The sequence below is a fragment of the Capsella rubella genome, unplaced genomic scaffold (genome assembly GCF_000375325.1).
Source record: "Capsella rubella cultivar Monte Gargano unplaced genomic scaffold, Caprub1_0 scaffold_2, whole genome shotgun sequence".
Lineage (NCBI taxonomy): Eukaryota > Viridiplantae > Streptophyta > Magnoliopsida > Brassicales > Brassicaceae > Capsella > Capsella rubella.
Window position 1 is genome coordinate 12,810,058 of NW_006238922.1, and position 20,536 is coordinate 12,830,593.

The window sequence follows — 20,536 nt, forward strand, 5'->3', positions numbered from 1 at the left end:
ATTTAGGGTGAAGAAAAAATCACTGCTTTTGGGCGAATTTTCTATATTAATATAACAGTTAATCTAGACTTTCAATAGAATATTCATACATATATATTTCAATCTATATTCATATGGTAAGCAAACTTTATTTTTATAAAAAATAGAAAAAGGTGTAAAGCCATAGGCTAAGATAAAATCAACGATTCATATTGGGAAGAAGAAGATAGTTGGTGAAAACTGTAAAGTATAGGTAGTCTAACCAAATCGGACGATCGAGATGAATTTACTTGATACGGAAATTAAAAATTCAAATAAAGAGAAGAAACACAAATATTGGTCTTGGATCATATTTGTGAATAATAACATATTTTTACGAAACATCCTCGCATGGTGCACTCCGCATTACTAGGCCCTCAGATATTTATATATACTTTCTACAAAAAAAAAATAAAAAAAAATCACATGGGACAATATTATATATTCTCAATGTACAATGCAAAATAATTTATTTACATGTGAATGCTTTTATATTACTAAATATATCTATATCTGAAAACGTTTAAGTAATCTCATTATGTTGCAAGCTGATGATATTTTATATCATGGTTACTTTGCAAAATATCGAAAACGACAATCTTAAGTTAATGACATTAGATTATAAATGGTTTTTCTAGTATTTGATTAATTAAGCTAACATCGCTTTCACTGAGATCTAAAGTCTTAACTCCTTCTGATGCATTCAATTTACTTTTATAGCTTTCGGCTTAGGAAAAGATATAAATCCGACCGCAAAGATTATAATAATTACATCAATTTCAGTCTTTCAGAGAATATTCAACCTTATTGTTATTAATTTACTCATTAAGGATTATTCAAGATTAAACAAAAGACGAAGACAATGCCTGCATTTAATAACGTGAACTTTTCTTTATTAATATTTTGCTTTGCTGAATCAAAGTCTCTCCTGAAATGGAACCGAAGAAGAACGAGCACAAGTCACACAACAACATTGAAAATAAAGGATTTTTCTAATTCAGATTTCAGACTTTTTTCTTTAGCTTCTGCTTCATCCTTTCGATTGCACCAAGCAACGTCTCTTCGTCTTTACAGAACGCAAACCTAACCAAGTTCTTCCCTTCTTCTGGATTCAGATAAAAGACACTGGTGGGGATGGCAACGACTCCAACTTCTTCAATCAGATACTCACAGAAGGCGATATCGTTCTCCAATCCAAATGGCGTGTGATCTGCAGTCACAAAGTAAGTCCCGCTTGACGGGAACACTGTGAACCCGACCTCTTTCAAACCCTTAACCAGAATCTCCTTTTTCGCCGCATAATCTCTTTTCAGCTCTTTGTAATACGACGCTGGTGCGTTGAGAGCTGCAATGGCTGCCCACTGCGCTGGTGTTGATGTAGCGAACGTGAGGTAAGAGTGTGCTTGCCTAACTCCCCAAGTCAGATGAGGCGGTGCAATCGCCCAGCCGATCTTCCATCCGGTTAAAGAGAAAGTCTTTCCCAAGGAATTCATGGTCACAGTTCTTTCGTACATACCGGGAAGAGAAGCTATGGAAATGTGATCCATTTCAAACGCAAGCTTATCGTACACTTCATCTGAGAACACAAGCACATCATTTTCAATGCAGAGGGATGCAATGGTCTGGAGCTCCTCTCTAGTAAACATCTTGCCCGTTGGGTTGTGTGGAGTGTTCATGAGAATGGCTCGGGTCTTGTTAGTTACCGCAGCTTTGAGCTCTTCCAAAGGGATTGAGAAGTCAGGTGGGCGCAAAGTGATTCCTTTAATTTTAGCACCAGCCATAGAGAGCGTCGCTTCATAGGAATCGTAAAATGGAGCAAAGAGAATGACTTCATCTCCAGGGTTTATTATACCCAACATAGCTGCAGCTATGGCTTCAGTGCAACCAGACGTAACTGTGACTTCTTTCTCAGGATCAACAACTAGACCTGTATCTACCCGAAACCGCGCAGCAATTGCAGAATTGAGCTCAGGGAGGCCGTATGCACGCGCATACTGATTTTTACCATCTTTAATGGCTTGGATCGCAGCTTCTTTAACAAAATCAGGACCGTCGAAATTGGGGAAGCCTTGGCCTAAATTGATCGCTCCGTGTTTACCAGCCAATATGCTCATCTGCGTGAAAATCGTAGTCTTGAACTTCTCTAATCGCTTCGCCACCTATGAAATTAAGTTCGACAAAATATAATTAGGATCACATCAGGAAGTCTAAGTTGCAATAACAAAATTTTGAAAAAGTCATCCAAGTAAATGGTTTTTTAAGAGGTTCTCATTTGTTACTAATATCTCTATACTGAGTCAATCAATGTACAAACGAGAAGAATCAGTTCTTGGGTTTAAACTCTGCGATGAAGTCTAAACCCATTACTAGAGTTACCAAGCTAAAAGGTGAAACTGGGATTGAACCGATAGTGTAAACTGTTAAAGGTACCATGGGACCGTACAGCATGAAACTAAGTGGAATCCGAATCGGACGAAATTTGAAATCATTTCGAACAGAGGAAAAAAAACAAAAACATCAAACTGACAGAACAGCAGCTTCCAATGTTGCAAAAGCAGTGCCCGAAACGAACAAATAGGACCCTTCAAAATTAGATCTTTCAAGAACAACGAAACACAAGAATCGAAGCATATGCCTTTTTCATCATTTGAGTAATATACTGACACAAACTATTTGAGATCACTAAGAAAACAAAGACCCTACGGGAAGTTGAAAAAATGAAATAATTACCAGGACGGGTTTCGGGGTTTGCTGAGTCGACTCGTCCTGAGTCGAAAATGTGGTCATGGTGGCTCCGATAGAACGATGGGTTTTCGGGCAGCTTCGTCGGGAATGAGTCGAAATTGGGAGAAGAGAGGATTTGAAGGCAAATTGTCTGAGCATCACACTATTTATGTCCAGGTACATTGACTCTGCTGCATTACCAAAATGATTGGGTAAGCTTTTTTAGGGTTTTTGATTTGATTCGATTCGAGATTTTGGAATTTTCCCTTGTCGCAATCGCAAGTTGCAACGTTTGACAATTTTTCGACATCCAATGGGCTTTTTACAACATAACTCATGATGATTCATGGGCCACGGCAGCCTTGAAGATGACGCAGCCAAGTTTTAAATCTTGTGCTTACCTTTTTGAGTTGTTTGTATCAATCCATCAATCTTCAAATAAAATAACAAAACGACAAGGAATTAGTCAAGTAATAATAAAAGGATAAACATATATGTTAGGCGAATAGGCTAGTGGTGTTGTAAGCCCACCAAAGGTGGCTTCGACTCCACTTACTCATTGTGTGGGACGGTTAATGTTGTAAGCCTTTTGTGTGGCCAAGTTAATAATATCTTTTCTTTTCTTTTTTTTTTTCTGGCATCGAAAGTAGCTTTAAGATGAATAGCTCGTGAATTGATTATAGTGTTGTATTTAGATTATTAGAATCAGATGTTAAGTACCACATTCAGTCATGTCCCTCTTAGAAAGTGTCTATTACCTAAAGTTTTCTTCTTTGCAGTGCACTACGGCACAACTACCACAAATGCCTTACATCATAATTGGAGTCGATCAGTGCGAGAGAGAGAGCACTCAGAACATCAAAATGAAATTACAAAAAACAGCTCAAAATGCAGCCGCTAAACCAGAATCCGAGACATAAGATTCCCAGTCTTGATATCTCTAACATCAACCTTTTCCCAATGATATACTATCTTTTAGTCCTCTGTTGTAATCTTATTGCAGAGGCTTGCTTACTCGATAAAATATTACAAGTGAAAGCTTCTGATGACTTCGGCCTACCCAAAATTAAAACACATATTGGGCAACAAAGGAATAGAAACACATTCTTGAACCAATGGGGATTCCAGACCGAACCAAAAACAACGGCAAGTCCCCACAATGGTCTCTATGTATCTATACCATCCAACTACGGAACTGTTCTTATCCGACATGATTTTTTTTTCCAGCAACTGTGATCTAAGAAAATTTACAACAGTTGCTATAGTCTGCCTCTTAAGAGATATCATTGCTCCACTCATATATGATATGAACTCATGTAGAGTCTTGTTCCTATATCAAGCTGACCGTCATCTCCACCCACAGCGTGAAGAACCACTGGAATGGTCGAGAAAAGCTGAACAGTCAAAGGAAAAACCGCAGGGGCTACTCCATCTTTTGTCACAGCCTCTGATGACTCGGTGTCATGGACAGACAATGCACTGCATTTTGCAACACATAAGTCACAAGGACTCACCACATATGCGACTTCATTCAAGGACTTCATATAGCCTCTTCCACCTCTCTTAAAATAGAGTTTATCAAGAATTAACGTTGATGTTGCCTCTAGCCAGTCTGCGCACAAGCCTTCGATTTGGTCATAGTATATTCTTCGTTCAATCTGTGACAGCATCAACAACGAGATAAGTATTCAGCAGATTGTAAACTGGGATTTAGATCATTTAATAGATGGTAAATGAATCAGTAGAGACTTACCCCGAGCTTGCTAATGTAAACAGTCATAAATCTTGATCCCAAATTCATTACTCTAGCTTCGCATGGGAAAACCTGCACGGAAAGGAAATAAATGAGAATTTTTAATAACGATAAACATAAGCGGCTGAAAGATGTAAGGTTCGAAATTACTTGCCTCTTTTTTCTTCAGCACAAACCAAGTGTAGAGCTTATCACATGCATCTCTGACTTTTCGAGAAGCCAGCTTCCGGTCATTGCAATAAGCAGCGACATCAGAGAGTATTTCAGTGGAAGGAACACCATGTTTCAAAGCAGCAGCCGATAGTGCTTCCTTGCCCTCCATAGATTCAGCGGCATCTTTATTGAAAAGAATGCCGGTAAAACAGCTTCTCACTTCATCAATTGATGTTTGCTTCAGTTCTGAGTACAACTCCTCAGCCTCAAGAGCAGCAGCTATGGCACGGTGAACGACTATGTCCGGGTACCGTCGAAGAGGAGATGTGAAGTGAGTATAGAGAGGAACAGCTAGTGCATAGTGTCCCCACTCAGCAACACTGTCCTTCAAATTCCCAGTGCAGAAGTAAGATGCTAATTGCATAGGTTTTATAGCATAATTATTGAGAATGTCTACAAAAACTGAGTCATATTTGAGGTTTCCCGTAATTTTCTCTAATGACTCCTGTAGTTGGCCAGAAGACGAAATATCCAAATCCATACCATGCTTTGAACAGAAGCCTTCAAATTCTTTGAGCTTGCGTGTATTTGGTTCTGGGTGCCTACGGAGCAATGCACTATCAGGGTAAGCTCGAGAAATAACCTCAGCCGCTGTCATATTTGCTAAGAGCATAAACTCCTCAACAAGAAAATTTGAACCCTTTCTCGAACACGTCACAAAATCATAGGGCACTCCTTGTTCATCAAATAAGAAAAGAGGCTTCGAATTTTCCAGCTGCAAAGCCCCATTTCTAAATCTTTTTTGCCTTAAAGTGGTGGAAATCTCACTAAGCTGTTTGACAGATCGAAATACATCACTCCATTCAAAAGATCCATGCACTGCAGGCCACCCATTTTCTGCAACATCATTTTTCCCATCAATAATATCTTGAGCATGGTCATATGAAAGCTTGCAGCACGACCGTATAACTGTACGACCAATCCAGCGATCTATCACATCCCCTTCCCTATTTAAATCCCAGAAAATAGAAAATGCTAGTTTATCAGCTCCTGGATTAAGTGAACCTACGCTCTCTGACAGTAAAGGAGGCAACATTGGTATTTTTCTCTGCAGCATATAAACACTTGTCGACCTAAACTGAGCTTCTATGTCAAGAGAAGTCTCTGGTAAAACAAAGTAGGAGACATCAGCAATGTGAACACCGACTCTAAAAAACCCGCCGGGTAAACTTTGCACTGATAGAGCATCATCGAGATCTGTAGCAGTCAAGGGGTCGATGGTTAATACACACAGGTCTCTCAGATCTTTTCTACGTTGCACCTCTTCTTCTGGTACTTCCCAAGGAACATGTGGAAGACTAATAAGTGAGCTAGCAGAAAAGTCAGAATCGCAAACCAAATTCTGATATAATATCGCCTTGATCTGAGGCTCCAATTCACTGCCTCGGCCAAAGAGATGTGTAATTTGGGCTACGGGAAATGGACTCCCTTCGCGCCAATCCACGATATGGGCAGCTACCAGCTCAGCCTCGAGAGTTGGATCAATATTCTCGAGTCTTTCTCTAATGCTTTCAGGTAAGACATGGAAGGGAACAATCAATTTAGGAAACCTAGGATCTGCAGGCATCAGTTGGACGTATTCATCATCAGAAAGAGACATAGGAGACTTGCACCTTGTTGCATCACCTTCCTTGTAATGACTCCATCCCTTGACATCAAGCAAGCCAACGATAGAATCCCTTAGAAGTGATTTTTCAACAACAGCGACTACTTGTCCAGTTGGTCGTTTGTGGGGAAAAGAACTAAGGATGCCGCATAGCTTCTCAACTGCACTGCCATTTCCTTTTTGCACAGTAGAAGAACCCAAATATGAATCCCGTAATGGTGTAGAAGTGTGACTAACACAGTTTTTACCTCCTTGTCGAATAACCGAAGATTCGTTTATCGAGAACCCATCTTTAAAATCTTCCACCACATCATCAGCTTTCTTTTGTCGAGCATTTTTGTCATCTTTCTCTGGGGAACTGTTCATTACTTTAGGCTTAGCAACACTTTCAGTAACAAATCCTTTCATCTTGGGCCACAGTGAGAGAGGATCCAATTTAATAACGACAATATCTCCTTCTACCTACATAAAGAAACAGAAGTCTGAACTTGAAAACCCAATTAATGAATCAAATAAAGTTCTCCAACATAGACAGAAAGGAAAAATATCGTGGGCAAAATTGCAAAAAACATAAATCAGGTAGTTAAAAGTACAGAATAAACCAAACTTACTGCTCTATTTTGGCCAACATTTCCATTGATTAGAATATCTGTAGGGACTCCATCGATCTTACAGTAAGCCTTACAAAGAAAAAAGCAAAAACATTAATTCAAAGTGAACAGAGGAAATCAACGGTTTAGAAACTTTAATCTCTTGGAAAATCAGATGTTGCTTCTGACCTCATTGCGGTTATGAGCATTCACCCGAAATAGTGCTTTAAAGGCTTCCCCTTTCTGATACAATGCATAAAAGTAAGCTATGAGGTCGAGAAAAATATATCTTAGATGTGTTTTTAAAAAGAAAACATGAAAACAAGAAAGAGAACATCTCAAATAAACCTCTAAAGCTTCTTTCACCGCATCGAGAGACCAGTGTGAAGAGAAAATCTTTCGCTGTGAGGAACCTTCAGTTTGGTGAAATAAGTCACCATCCGTCCTAGGAGACTGCTGACAAGCCCTAGGATCAGGGCACGACTTAGATAACAATTCTTTACTAACTTCAGGAGAAGGAAGCAATGGACTTGCAGGTCCCCCGGGATAACTAGTTTCTGCAAGCCCCTCAAAATGTATAGGCGGCATAGAATTGAAAGCAACATTAGACGCTCTCATAGCTCCAAGTGCAATGGAATGATCTGATCTCTGCTGCTTGGATGGAGAAGTATAATCTTTTTCTTTACTCCTACTAATATTTCTACCATCTGACGACTCCACAAGTGTATCTTCTACAGGTACTGTTTTTCCAAGACATGAAAGTAGTAACTTGTAAGGAAAAGGCAACAAACAGTTCTCGAATTACGAATAAGTTGCCTAAGATGAAACAAAGAGGGATCAAAGCAAAAACCCAAGAACTGAAGGAACAAAAAATCCAAACTTTAAACCCTAATTATCAAGTTCAAACTATAGAGCAAAACCCCAGAGGGCAGAGCTATCAAACAAACATACATTATACGAGATCAATTCGCAAACAAAAACCCTAAAAAGGAGGAAAAATAAATAATTTTTGGAAACCTGAGCTGTGCTTAGATCTTCGAATATGTTTTTGCGGCCTGTTCCTCTTCTTCTTGTGGCCGTTTTCAATTCTTTCAACTGATTGTTCCGCCGAAACACTCTTCATTGCTTAACAGTATAAACGATAAACCCTAAGACGAGCTCTCTGATTTTTAAGAAGAAAAGATATCTAACAATCAAAAAAAAAAAAAAACTAGAATCTTCCGATCAGATAAAAAAACAGAAACGGAAGAAGAAGAAGAAGAAGAAGAAGGAGGAGAAGAAACACAATTGGGAATCCGAATCAAAGAAAAAGAAACCAAAAAAGAAAAAAAAAAAAAATCAAAGGAATCGTCGCGAACTATACTAAGAAGAAAACAAGATTTTGGATCTTATCAGAGAGGAAGAAGAAGATGAAACAAAACAAATCAATTAATTAAAAATAATAATAATTTTGGTTGGCGAAGAAAAGAAAACGACGTTATGATTGGTCGGCGCAATCCGCCGACTGTGTGTGTGTTTTGCCTTTGCCTTTTCCTTTTCCTTTTTTTTTCTTTGATATTTTCCTTGTTTTTAAATTATTTTTTGGCTTCTACTTGTTTTATATTGAGCTTGAGTCGGTAGCTTCATATTATTACACGTGTAACTAGGAACTTCATCGGACGGCTATTGAGCTACGCTACTCTCTCTGTTCCTTTTCTTTTTTTAAGAGTTATATTTTTCATTCACCACCTTTATTGTTTTGGTTTAACCATATTTACGCCCAAAGGTGTCTCTAGAAATTACTTCTCAGTGGTTAATTTGATTAATTTCAGTTGAAGGATTATTAATGCGTTATTAAGAACCGGTAATTTCGGTTAAAGATTTTATTTATTTCTAATTTTTCAGTTAGAAATACCAAAAATGTTTATGTTTCCTTGATATTTAAGCAAAAAACATTGGCAGTGCCAAATAAACTAAACATTCCATAACAAAACACACTCAACATAGGATAATATAAGCAGTGTGTATTAGGAATGATCTTGAACTCATTAATTAGTGTATATAGTTGTGGCACCATATCTTGCATAAAGCAGATTTGATAAACCCACCACCATTTGGACAATAAGGATTAAGGAATGACATAGTAAGATTTTGAAAGCAGGTCGGTGACAATACTTGTGACATGCTTTCTCGCACACAGTCAGATTATTAGCTTTCCGGCATTCATTTTTCTGGAATACAGGTCTTGATGCAGCTCTTTAGTTCTCAAGGACTGATTTCTGAACCATAGCTTTTGCTGTTGACGTACCACGCCATGTTCATTGCCAAAGCCCCCATTAGTATTGATATTGTGTTTTTTTAGTTCCAGAACAAAATTGTCACTAGATAACTAGTGCCATACGTGGATGACCAAAAGAAGCAATGGTACGGAGTTTTTTATTTTTTTAACTAGTGTCATTTGATCTAATAATGTACTCATGATCCGATCTAATCCTTATGAACTTATGATCGTCTCCATCGTAGCCATAGGTGGGTTCTTCTACGAACTATGCTGATGAATTATTATTTCTGTTTCTCAAATCATAGTTTGTTGTATCCTCCTCTGTTATGTTTTTAGGATTTGGGATGTCACGACGAGCCAATGGCGCTTACAAAACCACAAATAGCACATGCATTTGTTAACCAGGATCCAAACCAGCAAAATCAAATTGAAATCAAGTTTATTTAGTAGAATGGACCTTAAAGTAGAAGACGTCATTATCTTGACATTTTTTGGTCTTTTGGATATCAACATCTTCTTTTATTGGCGTGTTTAATTTTTCTACATAACTTGATTTTTGTTGTTGTATACGCGTTCAGTGCTCAACAAAATTGGCAGTACGATTATGAACAAACAACGAACCTTTCGTCATCTTCGGAAATATGTGTCAACAAATTGGCAGTGTTTTATGTTTACCTTTTACGAGAGTAGAGTAATTACTAATTACCGTGATAGAATGAAATTAGACTCCTTAACGAAAATTAAAATTTGATTTTGAAATGGACCCATATTATTGCGTGTTTCAAGTTGATAAAAACCCAAAATATACGTAAGAGGCCGAACCTAGGCCCATGCTTGATATTTGGAAGTCAATGTCATTACGTAACATGCCAAACCTAAGCCCATGCTTGATATTTGGAAGTAAATAAATGTCTTGAGGAAATAAGACGTTTGTTGCACAATCTTTAAATTCTTGGATATAATTTGAGATTCAATTCATTTTGTTGTATTAGATCATTTATTTTAAGCTACCGATAAAAATAAAAGAAAGGGTAATCGATAAGAATAATGTGAAGGACGTTTGGTGAGGATAGAGATTGGCAACTACTTAGCTAGCAGACGCAGCATGCATGTGGCTGATGAAGATCGATATCTTACTGTCATTTCGAAGACAAAATGTGTATCGAACAAAGACTTACAAGAGAGAAAAGGACGATACGTAGTGTACAATGTATACATATTCAAAGCACAAACTTACAATTCTTCATCCATATATATTTCTCAGAAACCCTCCAACGCATTAACTTACAAACATGTCATGTACGGACCCATCCTTTGTTTTTTTTTTCTTTTGGTTTTGTGTTTTAGAAACCTAGCTAAGTGCACACACAAAAAAAAAAAAAAAAAAAAACCTAGCTACTTTAATATAAGTTGTTAGTGTCTAGTTCGAATCGCCTGTCGTCATTACTCTAGAAATAAAGTTCTTAATTAATATGGCTCTGTAGTTATTATAAAACAAATTTGTTACTTGTTACCATTACTGATTAAAATCTTGCCATGTGAAAATATATATAGCCTTTTCTCTGAGATGGAAACAAAATAAAAGTGAAGATATCGAAGATGATTTTTTTCACCAAGACCCCACGCACGTGCGAGCCTTATCTAATATCCACACGCTTTTTTGGTCATTCTCTTTCTCACTTTGTATGTTAACTTGCAGAAAACTCAGTTCACTAAAATAGATTTTTTTCATGCAGAAAACACGATCGAAGGCTGACTGGCTGAGCGCATATCGTGAGAACGTGTACATCTTGATTTTTTGTGTCTTGTCCTAGTCTCGTAACTTTCTAGAAATTGATCGAATACTGTTTTATTTTTTTTGAATTTATTGTAAATTCATTTTTAGTTTTTTTTTGGTTGTTGTTGTTAAAGAGTTTATTCTTTCTTAGTTGTCTATTGATGATTTAAAGTTTGATATTGTCAGATTTTCTTTTTTTTTTCTTTTTTAAATCTTTTGAATAAATCTTTTAATCTAACACGTTTACTTTCTTGAGATGAATCGCAATCTTGATATTGCAAGTTCAAATTCCAAAACAGAACATAGCTATTAACTTTAGTTTAAGTACGTAAACTGAAACATATGAAAGCATGTCATTAAGACCTTAACTACAAATTTTGTAAGATATAGTATTTAGTATTTTGACCCAAAAATATAGGTTATAGACTTATAGTATTCGTCAATGATACTACATATTGTTTCTTTTACAGTGATTAAACCAAAATTGAATAGTATAGTTGTTTAAAAATATAGGAATATCATATCACCCACAAAATTGAACTGTATTTGTTTCCACAATATGCCTAAACTCGTCCTTTTCCCGGTGAACTTCTTCTTTTGTATTATTATCATCTCACTGCAACGCAATAAAATTAGGTTAAATTTTATAAATTCAAGGAAAGATTTTGATAACATATTTTGTATCATTTCCTTTTGGCCATATTGTATTTGTATTATTTTGTCTACTTCTTTGGCAGGTAAAGAAAATGGCAGGATAGTAGTGACCCAACTTCCCATGAGATTGATTGGAGCATGGAAGTTAGAAAAGCTAGTCAAAAAGCAGTTTTGTTTAGATTGTGAAATCCATAAAAGCTCTTCTAATGTTTGTTAGAAAATAGCTTTTTGACACTCAGAATCCTTTCTTTTTTTCCAATTTAAATATGCATTGTTTCCAATTAAAACCATAACTTATTTATATGAGTCATTCGAATGTTTAATGTAGTTTCAAATTTCTAATATATTCGGAATGACATTAACACGACGGAATAAAAAATTATTGTTCCAAATAGAATACTTTATTTTGATATATCAACTCAAAATATTAGTGTTGATTAAATGAATTTAGCTTCTTTCCCCACCAAAAAAAAGAAGAAGAAGAATTTAGCTTCTTTCTTGTGATATAGTACCTTGTAATAAAAAAGTGGTAAGTCGAATGTCACCATCTTGTAAAATCAACCCAAGTGTCAGGTCTCTCGCGTAAACCAGATAGTGAGCTTGTTCCTACTTAATTATTGCGACTAGAAAAGCTATATGGTTTACTTTTTTTTGGTTGTTGTGGTGTAACTTACATGAAAATAACATCCTCAGAAACAAAACAGTTGATATATATGCTAAACGTTTCCCCAGTGTCAATTACTCATTTATTTATTCTTCAGGCGAGTCTTCCAACCATTGAATCAGTTGGTGATATGAGAATTTAACCGGATTGAGTTTGGACAGCCAATGGCTTGTAAACAAAGGCTTCCTTAGTCCTAACTCCTAAACACACTCACACCCGCCTGCCTTAAGCCTTTATTTGCCTCCTTTATAGAAAAATTAAATGATTTCGCCTTTCATTTCCTTTTTTGATGTGATGCTTATTTCCCATGATGATTCATCTCACGATCACTCGCATTCAGAATTAAAGTATTAACTGTTTAGAATTGAGATCTATCTATACTCGATTGCTTCAAAGATACAATATGTTTAAACCAAAAAAAAAAAAAAAAAAAAAGATACAATATGTATGCACAAGGGTATTATTTATACATGCATTTCCATAGAAAAAAAAAAAACTTAAAGGAAATTTTCGATTTCTTTTTTTCTTTTTTCAAGTACTTCATAAAGGGATCACACATAATAAACACACAGAAAATATTACAATGATCTTTATAGAAGGAACAACAACTAATAGGGTTGGCCTAAGATAGCCATCACACCTTAACTAAAGGAAAAAAAAACCCCAATTTACCAATACAACTCACCATAAACAAATTAATCAAACACAGAGTAAAAGATTATTGTCGTCAAACAATTACAAATAGATGTGATTTTTTTTAATTAATTCTAAATAAAATGATATAATTTGGAAAAATAAAATCCCCTCATATGAAACCCTTTTTCTAGAAGGTCTTGAAATGTTATTATGGCTTGTGAGGAGGGCACTGGTAGCATTTGGTAAAGAGACCAAAAGTGTCGATCTGACGAACAAAGTTGACCATACTTGCCCATCCTCCGAACCCAAATCCAACGACGAATACCCAAACCACCACGAATATGTTTATGCAGTATGTCCCCATCCATCCTCCCACCACTCTCGGCGGCCTCTCCACCGCATTCTATTCACAAATATATCAAAAGTTAATTAAAAAAATATTAGATTGACCAAAATGTAGTTTTATAAAAAACATTACATAAATTTTAAAAACCATCTAATAAAATGTTAATATAGTGTAGTCATAAATTTTGTAACCTTATACTAAAAAATAAATGACATAAAAATAGAAGATGGAAAGATATGTAACCTCTCTGGAAGGAGCAGGAGCAAAAGTAAGCATATGAGCCAGAGCTGGGATGATGTAGACAGTGAAACTAACTAAGAGAGATCCGACCGCAGAGTTGATTGGTCCGAAAAAGGGAAAAATGATCGCTAAGAACCAAATGGGAACAACCACGGGTAATCTAGCCATGGCTCTTTTGAACATGCTCTTCGTCTCGTGCACACCTATCAATTTCTCCCACACGAAATATAGCGGCGTAGACGCGAATCCGAACGTTATGAACTGATGAATGAGCATGAGGATCACGGCCGTATCTCTAAAACCGGACTTGGGGAGGAGAGAAAGTGCATTGGAATGAGTTAGCAACTGATCGCCAAACGCCCAATAAACCGCAGACGCGGATGGTAGCGTTAGCGTTAGTACATATATAGTCGCTAGTAGATATATTGCCTTGAACTTTTGGGGTTTCCACATCGCGTGCATTATCTCCCTATATGTGACATATTTTTTTAGTGTTATATAATATCACCATTATTTCTTGGTTTTATGAAAAAAACAAAAAAAAAGTGCTTACACAGTGACGGCGTGGCCACCGAAGGTGTAGAGAATGTTGGTGGCTCCGGTGAAGTAAAGCACCATTGTGGTTGGACCCGAGTGTTTCACATCCTCGGCCTATTTTTATTCAAAAAAGTTATTTTAATAACAGTAACCAGGACTTTATACTATAGAATTCCATACAAGAATTTAAAAATCCAATAATTGACCTGTCCGTGAAGGAGGGAAGCAATGGTGAGATACCAAGAAGTGTAAGTGGTCATAGCGAGTCCGAGGAATGACCAAATTCTATAATTGTGGAAGGAAGGAATAAAAACAGTTGTTGCACAACACGCCCCAAATATGTATGTCCATGTCCTCTTGTCCAATTTGTCATTAATATAATATATATTGCTACACAACAATCATTGTTATATATTAATACACTTCCCAATATGGAAAAAGCATATAATATAAAGAAAATGGAATTGAAATATTAATTTAACCTGGCACAAGCAATGAGTTGAATAACGGATCCAAAGAGAAGAAACGTGCAATTGAAGATCAATCCAATGTTTCTCCAATGTTTCCCCAACAGTCCATCCAACACCTCAAACCACTTTATACAAAAACAAAACAATATATTAATTTTTTTTCTGTAATACCATAACAAAACATTAGTCATAAGTAGTTTCTTATTTTTTGGGTTTAATATAGTCATAGACTCATAAATAGTTACTAGAGGTAGAATAATCAAAACCTGAATAACGTGATTACGGAAATCGAATTTCTCCCGTTCTTTACGAGTTCGATACTCAACGTAAAGAACACTAATGAGATAGGCAGTCCAGCTTCCCATTAATCCATAAAAGAGTTGAAACAAGATTCCCGACATCAACCCAAGTTGTGAGAACGAGTACGGTAAAGTCAACAGCACTTGCGCCACCTGCCATTACCACCACAGTTTAGAGACGACGACGAACGTACGATACAATACATGTAATATATCTAATACTATGTTTTGTGCAAAAAAAAAAAAAACTATGTATGTACCTGATTTGAAGCACAGCTAAACCAAGCATCATAGACAGACCCTCCATGCCAGAAGAAGTTCGAAAGCTTTGTTTTGGCTGAAGATCTGTTATCACCACTTATGTTTTCTTCTTCTCTTTCCATTTCTAAGTAGTTCCCTGCGACCACTGTCTCTATTTTCTCTGCCGCCATTTTTTTTTTCTTTTCTTCCTCTCTCTCTCAGTTTCTTTAGCTTCCACACTCTTTAAATAGATTAATGAAGATGACCATTTTTATATATTTTATAATTTATTATTTATATGGGTTTCTTCTTTTTTCTTCTCTGAGGAGGCAATAATTGAGTAACGAGTGTCGGGGGACGAAACCTTTTGGTCACAGCTGAAGTGGTGTCATGTGGTTATTGGTTTATGATTGGTTGGTGACGGAGCTATATCACCTACTTGTGAGTGTTACTGTTTTCGGCGAGCGTGGGTTGTTTTTTAATGGGCTTGATTTGTCGTTGGGCTTATGGGCCATATTTTTTTGCATTACACGAGCGGGTAGGCCCTGTTATGGATTGTTAATCATATATTGACCCTGATAATATGCAAAAAAAAGAGGATACACTAATCATAGATTTTAAATTTAAAGTTTAAAAAGTGAAAGAGTGAGAGAGTAGACTAATTGTAAATTGATAACAGAAGTGACGACAATGATGTTTCTTTCCTTTGTTGGGGAAAAAGGTTAAAACTACTATTATCATTAATAATTATTTGATTCATGATGATTGAAGTAACAACTAGATCAACAATGAATAAAACATATTGGTTCTTTATTTCGTCCTTTTTTGCGCAAGGATGATAACGATTTGTGTACATGTATGTATAAGTTTTAGATTTTTTGTCCGATTATAATACATAGCTGTTAATTGGAACTTGAAATCACATAAATTTATGCTCTTGTCTACCATATTGCACCCACACATATCCAAAAACTTGATCACAGTTAAAAAGACAGGAAGAAATAGTGAGATTTGTGAGGTAATCGAGGAATGGAGATGGATCCAATGGAAATAATGATGGCTAATCAGGTGAGATTAGTGCTTAACATAATTACCACACGTGTGTAGCAGCTGTCTTAGCCTTATTATAATCTCACTATCTCTCCAATTTTCTTATACAACAGTTTCTCCTTTTTCTTATATCCTTTATAGCTTTTGACAATGGATCGAATTATTAATGAGAAGGAATCATCAATTCTTAGATCTTTATAGCTTTTTAATCCGGCCAAAATGTATGTGGCAGGGGAAAGAAACTGCAAGCCATAATACATATAATCATACCTTTTTTTTTTCTTCTTGATATATAATATGCTTTTACATACGCTATTGTGTTATCTCTATAATCCAACAAAAATAATAAATATTATCATTCCCAAAGAGAGCAAATATTTCAGATATGATAATACTGAAAACAAAATTGCAAGTGACTGATCATTTAATATCCTGAAATCAGAAATTAAAATCACTGGTGAGATATGTTTGGAGTTTATCTTCATTATAAAATCGGCTTAACAACAACACTATAGAAGTATTCTTTATAGCACAATGTGACGAACAGAGAGATCAACAATTCTTTTTTCCAAAAAGCAGACTGCAAAAAATGGGCTGAAGAATGATTCATTTGAGTTTGAACTCAATGAGCCATATATATAACCCATCAACTAGGCCTAATAATTATATTCTTAAGTGAATTTGACACCCAATGCCATATGAGGCCATGCCATGGAAGGCTAACATACAGAAAGTCAGAAAGATCAAGAGAGTCATCCAAATTTGAAATTTCCATGAACAATACAGAAGTTATGCTACCTATCTCTCCAACAAAATCTACAGTTTAGTAATAATAATAACTAATTGATATTATGAGTACTATATATATGTTTATATATTGATAAGTACATCCCAACCTTTCGAACTTGACTACCTTAACCAAAAACAGCATCCCAAAGAATACTTGCATGAAGCATCAGGAAAGGAATAACACTATCACTAACTCTTTCCCAGATTCCAAAACCAAGGATTAACCTTACTTGAAAATAGTAAAATACTTATAACAGAGAGTAACTTGGTTTGTGTGTTAGAGCAACTCCAATGCAAGTTTTTTAGCAAATTTCTAAGAATTAAAAAGAGAAAAAATAAATAAAAAACATGTAATAAGTTAAGAAATAGTTTTTGCTAAGAATTTTTGAAATAGTTTCTTAGATACATGTGTCTACTTATGATTGAGTGGAGGAAAAAAAGAAAAAAAAAACAAATTTTGTGATTATTTAAAATGTAATGTTTAGTAACTTATTAAAAACTTTACCATTGGAAAGATAAATTTTACATAAGTTTTTAGTTTCAATTTTTGTAGTTTTTGTAATTAGAATATTACCAACATACTTGTTAAAAGATTTACCATTGGAGTTGGTCTTAGGCTCTCTATAACGTTTATTATAATTTTGACATATAGACTCTCCATGCAAGTTATTCTCCCCCTTTTTCACCCTTAAAAAAGGCAAATCTCACTTCAATAATTCCTCTTAAACCAAAACCATATAGGATAATTTGATCGTTATTTAAAATCCTTTTCCAGTAAAAATGCCAACTCGTTTCGGTTTGTTACCAAGGATCTTGCTTCTCTTTCTCACGTTGTTATCAGGTAAATAATTGATTCAGATATTATTGTATTTTCGACTGTCATCAACTTCTGTCCTTTGCGTATGGTTTTTTAGATAACGATGAACACTCGTACGTGGCTTTATTTTCACAGGAACAAAATGGTCTGAATCAGCTCGAGTATTCACGATCGTGAACTCATGTGACCAAAAGATCTGGCCGGCCATAACTCCCGGAGAAAACTTCAACGGCGGAGGGTTTGAACTCAAACCGGGCCAATCCATCGTGTTCACCGCACCAGTAGGCTGGTCAGGCAGAATTTGGGGTCGAACCGGCTGCAACTTCGACTCTACCGGAACCGGAACTTGCGAAACCGGTTCATGCGGCTCCACTCTAAAATGCTCAGCCTCCGGAAAACCACCGGCTTCACTAGCCGAATTCACACTAGCCGCATTGGATTTCTACGACGTGAGCCTCGTCGACGGATTCAACCTCCCGATGTCGGTGAATCCGAGGAACGGAAAAGGAAACTGTAGCGTGGCCGGTTGCGTGGCTGATCTGAGGCCACATTGTCCGTCGGAGCTCGCCGTTAAATCAAACGGAAAAGTGATATCGTGTAGGAGTGCTTGTGATGTGTTTGACAGAGATGAGTATTGTTGCAGAGGAGTTTATGGGAACCCTGTGGTGTGTCAGCCAACTTATTACTCAAAGATCTTCAAGCAAGCTTGTCCTACTGCTTATAGTTATGCTTATGATGATCCGACCAGTATCTTCACTTGTTCCGCCTCTGATTACATCATCACTTTCTGTTCCTCCAGGTTTGTCTTGGACGTAAATTATTTCTATATTTATTTTAAACCTTTTTGGTGATAATTTGTATATATATAGATAACATAAACTGTGTTTGGTTTAGATTTGAATTTATGAAAATAATACTGGAACATTTGAAAGCAAACATTAATCTATTAACTTTAAAACGTAAAAGTAAATATATTGAGTCTTTGTAGTTCATTGGTATGTATGTTATAGTAACTTTGATTGCTGTTGTTTTGTATGTATAGGAACAAGCCGGTGTGCACGTACCATGATAACAAGCTGGGATGCAGCGATGGATTTAAGACGGTGGCTACTGGGAGATTCTGGCTTGTATTGATATTTTCTCTTGTTGTTCTTAGCTAAACATTTGGCCTATCCGAATTTTAGATAAATAAGGTTTTTTTTTTTTTTTGGTTCTCTCTCTTGTGGTAAATATCTTATTTGTTCATATTTTCAAAATTTAGATATCATGTGGTTGTAAAATGTAAAAGGAAATGTAAGGTTTGCGTGTGAAAAATAAAGAAACACACAAAGTTGCAATCCAATATATTTCCACTGGACTCCAGGAGAAAATTCTAAAATTGCAGGTCATAATCTAAAAGAAAAGATAAATATAGAAGTCAAAATGTAATAACAATCGTAATATTATAAATGGGCCTATAATGGATCCAAAGTGAAGTCCAACTTATGCTTGTATCTTATCTGGTTTACACAAAGACTCGAAAACCTTGTTGGGTGTATTGCGTCATTGAAACGCGAGGAAACGAGGAAATCGAGAAAAAAAAACGCAATAGTCGCCGTGCTAATCTGATCTCCTTCTCCCTCGTCGGAAAAAATGGCCACTGGTGGGAAAGTCTCCTTCAAAGTCACTCTGACTTCGGATCCTAAGCTTCCTTTCAAAGTGTATGAGCATTTAGGTTCTTATTTTATTTATAGATTTTAGGCATTTGATTTGCGTGTGATTGATGAGATCTCTGGGTTGTTTTTATAATTCCGATCAGTTTCAGCGTACCGGAGGGAGCTCCGTTCACGGCGGTATTGAAATTCGCAGCAGAGGAGTTCAAGGTTCCTCCACAAACCAGCGCCATCATTACCAATGGTAATTAAGAACCCTTACCAGCATTCATATTGAGATCGATTTGCTCACCGAGCATAATTGCGAATTCGAATTTGGGGACTTTTCCCCTTCTTGATTGAATGGGACATATGCAGGAATCATTGTGATCCTTTTCGAATTCCATTTCATGGTTGTGCACTCACTAAGCCTTCTTTGTATTAGATACGAATTATATTTATGCATGTAAATTGTCTCTTTAAGCCTCTCGGCATATTTTCTGTGTCTACAAATTAAGTACTCTACTACTCACCTTTTAGGGGTGTGTTTTAGTTACCCCACATTGATTTGGTTTCTGCTGATGTTATCAATTGGCGTCGATACTCGAGATTACTGTAGTGATGATGTATCTGTATTTAATATGTGCAGATGGGATCGGGATCAATCCTCAGCAGAGTGCAGGTAAATTTCTTGGTGTTAAACATTTGAATTTGTTGATTGTTTCTCCTGCTCATCAATCTTATAAGTCATTGCAATTGGAAGATCCTTAATGTTGTGTACGCTTATTTCTCATCTCTTGTATGTAGTGAATTTAGTGTCCGGTATCGCTGTCTATTATTTAAAAGCTTATTACCTACAGTAGAAATCAAGCTTCATGATGTATGATTTTTCTCTCATGATGTATGATTTTTCTCTAGTTTCTCAAATGTTTAATAAGGTGTTATGAATGATGTCAGGAAACGTGTTCCTGAAGCATGGGTCTGAACTAAGACTGATCCCGCGTGATAGAGTTGGAGCTGCATGAAGGCTTGAAGCAATCAGTAAATCTCTGTTCTCATACCTTTTAAAAACATAAGAATAAACTAAATCTCTGTTCTCATAATGTAATGCTGTGCTCACATCCTTGTACGGTTTCACCGAATTTGGTGACTTGTATGCTTAGATGTGGACTAAAATGCTTAGATAATGTGGACTAAAAAGAAATATCGAATGGTCATCCTT

The 20,536-nt window shown here is 36.2% G+C and overlaps 6 protein-coding genes across 6 annotated transcripts; 2 read left to right on the forward strand and 4 right to left on the reverse strand.

The window, feature by feature from the left end:
* Positions 1 to 885: 885 nt before the first annotated feature.
* On the reverse strand, positions 886 to 2,987 carry LOC17896472 (probable N-succinyldiaminopimelate aminotransferase DapC). Its single transcript, XM_006300416.2, has 2 exons — positions 2,749 to 2,987; positions 886 to 2,177 (listed from the first exon to the last, which is right to left on the reverse strand). Exons 1-2 carry the CDS (start codon positions 2,923 to 2,925, stop codon positions 1,023 to 1,025), a joined length of 1,332 nt encoding a protein of 443 aa, XP_006300478.1. The 5' UTR covers positions 2,926 to 2,987; the 3' UTR covers positions 886 to 1,022.
* Positions 2,988 to 3,590: 603 nt separating this feature from the next.
* LOC17894217 (DIS3-like exonuclease 2) lies at positions 3,591 to 8,146 on the reverse strand. The gene is made up of 7 exons (XM_006300609.2): positions 7,922 to 8,146; positions 7,253 to 7,644; positions 7,094 to 7,147; positions 6,926 to 6,994; positions 4,650 to 6,776; positions 4,496 to 4,567; positions 3,591 to 4,400 (listed from the first exon to the last, which is right to left on the reverse strand). Exons 1-7 carry the CDS (start codon positions 8,025 to 8,027, stop codon positions 4,038 to 4,040), a joined length of 3,183 nt encoding a protein of 1,060 aa, XP_006300671.1. The 5' UTR covers positions 8,028 to 8,146; the 3' UTR covers positions 3,591 to 4,037.
* Positions 8,147 to 8,935: 789 nt separating this feature from the next.
* On the reverse strand, positions 8,936 to 9,795 carry LOC111832187. The gene is given in 4 exon segments (XM_023788562.1): positions 8,936 to 9,037; positions 9,040 to 9,096; positions 9,098 to 9,231; positions 9,786 to 9,795. Coding segments are annotated over 4 exon segments (303 nt in total).
* A 3,131-nt stretch (positions 9,796 to 12,926) lies between these two features.
* LOC17895968 (auxin transporter-like protein 3) lies at positions 12,927 to 15,259 on the reverse strand. The gene is made up of 7 exons (XM_006300398.2): positions 15,048 to 15,259; positions 14,755 to 14,940; positions 14,501 to 14,613; positions 14,225 to 14,408; positions 14,035 to 14,132; positions 13,485 to 13,950; positions 12,927 to 13,298 (listed from the first exon to the last, which is right to left on the reverse strand). Exons 1-7 carry the CDS (start codon positions 15,216 to 15,218, stop codon positions 13,104 to 13,106), a joined length of 1,413 nt encoding a protein of 470 aa, XP_006300460.1. The 5' UTR covers positions 15,219 to 15,259; the 3' UTR covers positions 12,927 to 13,103.
* Positions 15,260 to 17,614: 2,355 nt separating this feature from the next.
* On the forward strand, positions 17,615 to 19,000 carry LOC17894003 (thaumatin-like protein). The gene is made up of 3 exons (XM_006302593.2): positions 17,615 to 17,707; positions 17,819 to 18,482; positions 18,726 to 19,000. Exons 1-3 carry the CDS (start codon positions 17,647 to 17,649, stop codon positions 18,841 to 18,843), a joined length of 843 nt encoding a protein of 280 aa, XP_006302655.1. The 5' UTR covers positions 17,615 to 17,646; the 3' UTR covers positions 18,844 to 19,000.
* Positions 19,001 to 19,207: 207 nt separating this feature from the next.
* LOC17896258 (ubiquitin-fold modifier 1) lies at positions 19,208 to 20,533 on the forward strand. The gene is made up of 4 exons (XM_006302997.2): positions 19,208 to 19,383; positions 19,482 to 19,579; positions 19,964 to 19,996; positions 20,272 to 20,533. Exons 1-4 carry the CDS (start codon positions 19,316 to 19,318, stop codon positions 20,337 to 20,339), a joined length of 267 nt encoding a protein of 88 aa, XP_006303059.1. The 5' UTR covers positions 19,208 to 19,315; the 3' UTR covers positions 20,340 to 20,533.
* Positions 20,534 to 20,536: the final 3 nt, after the last annotated feature.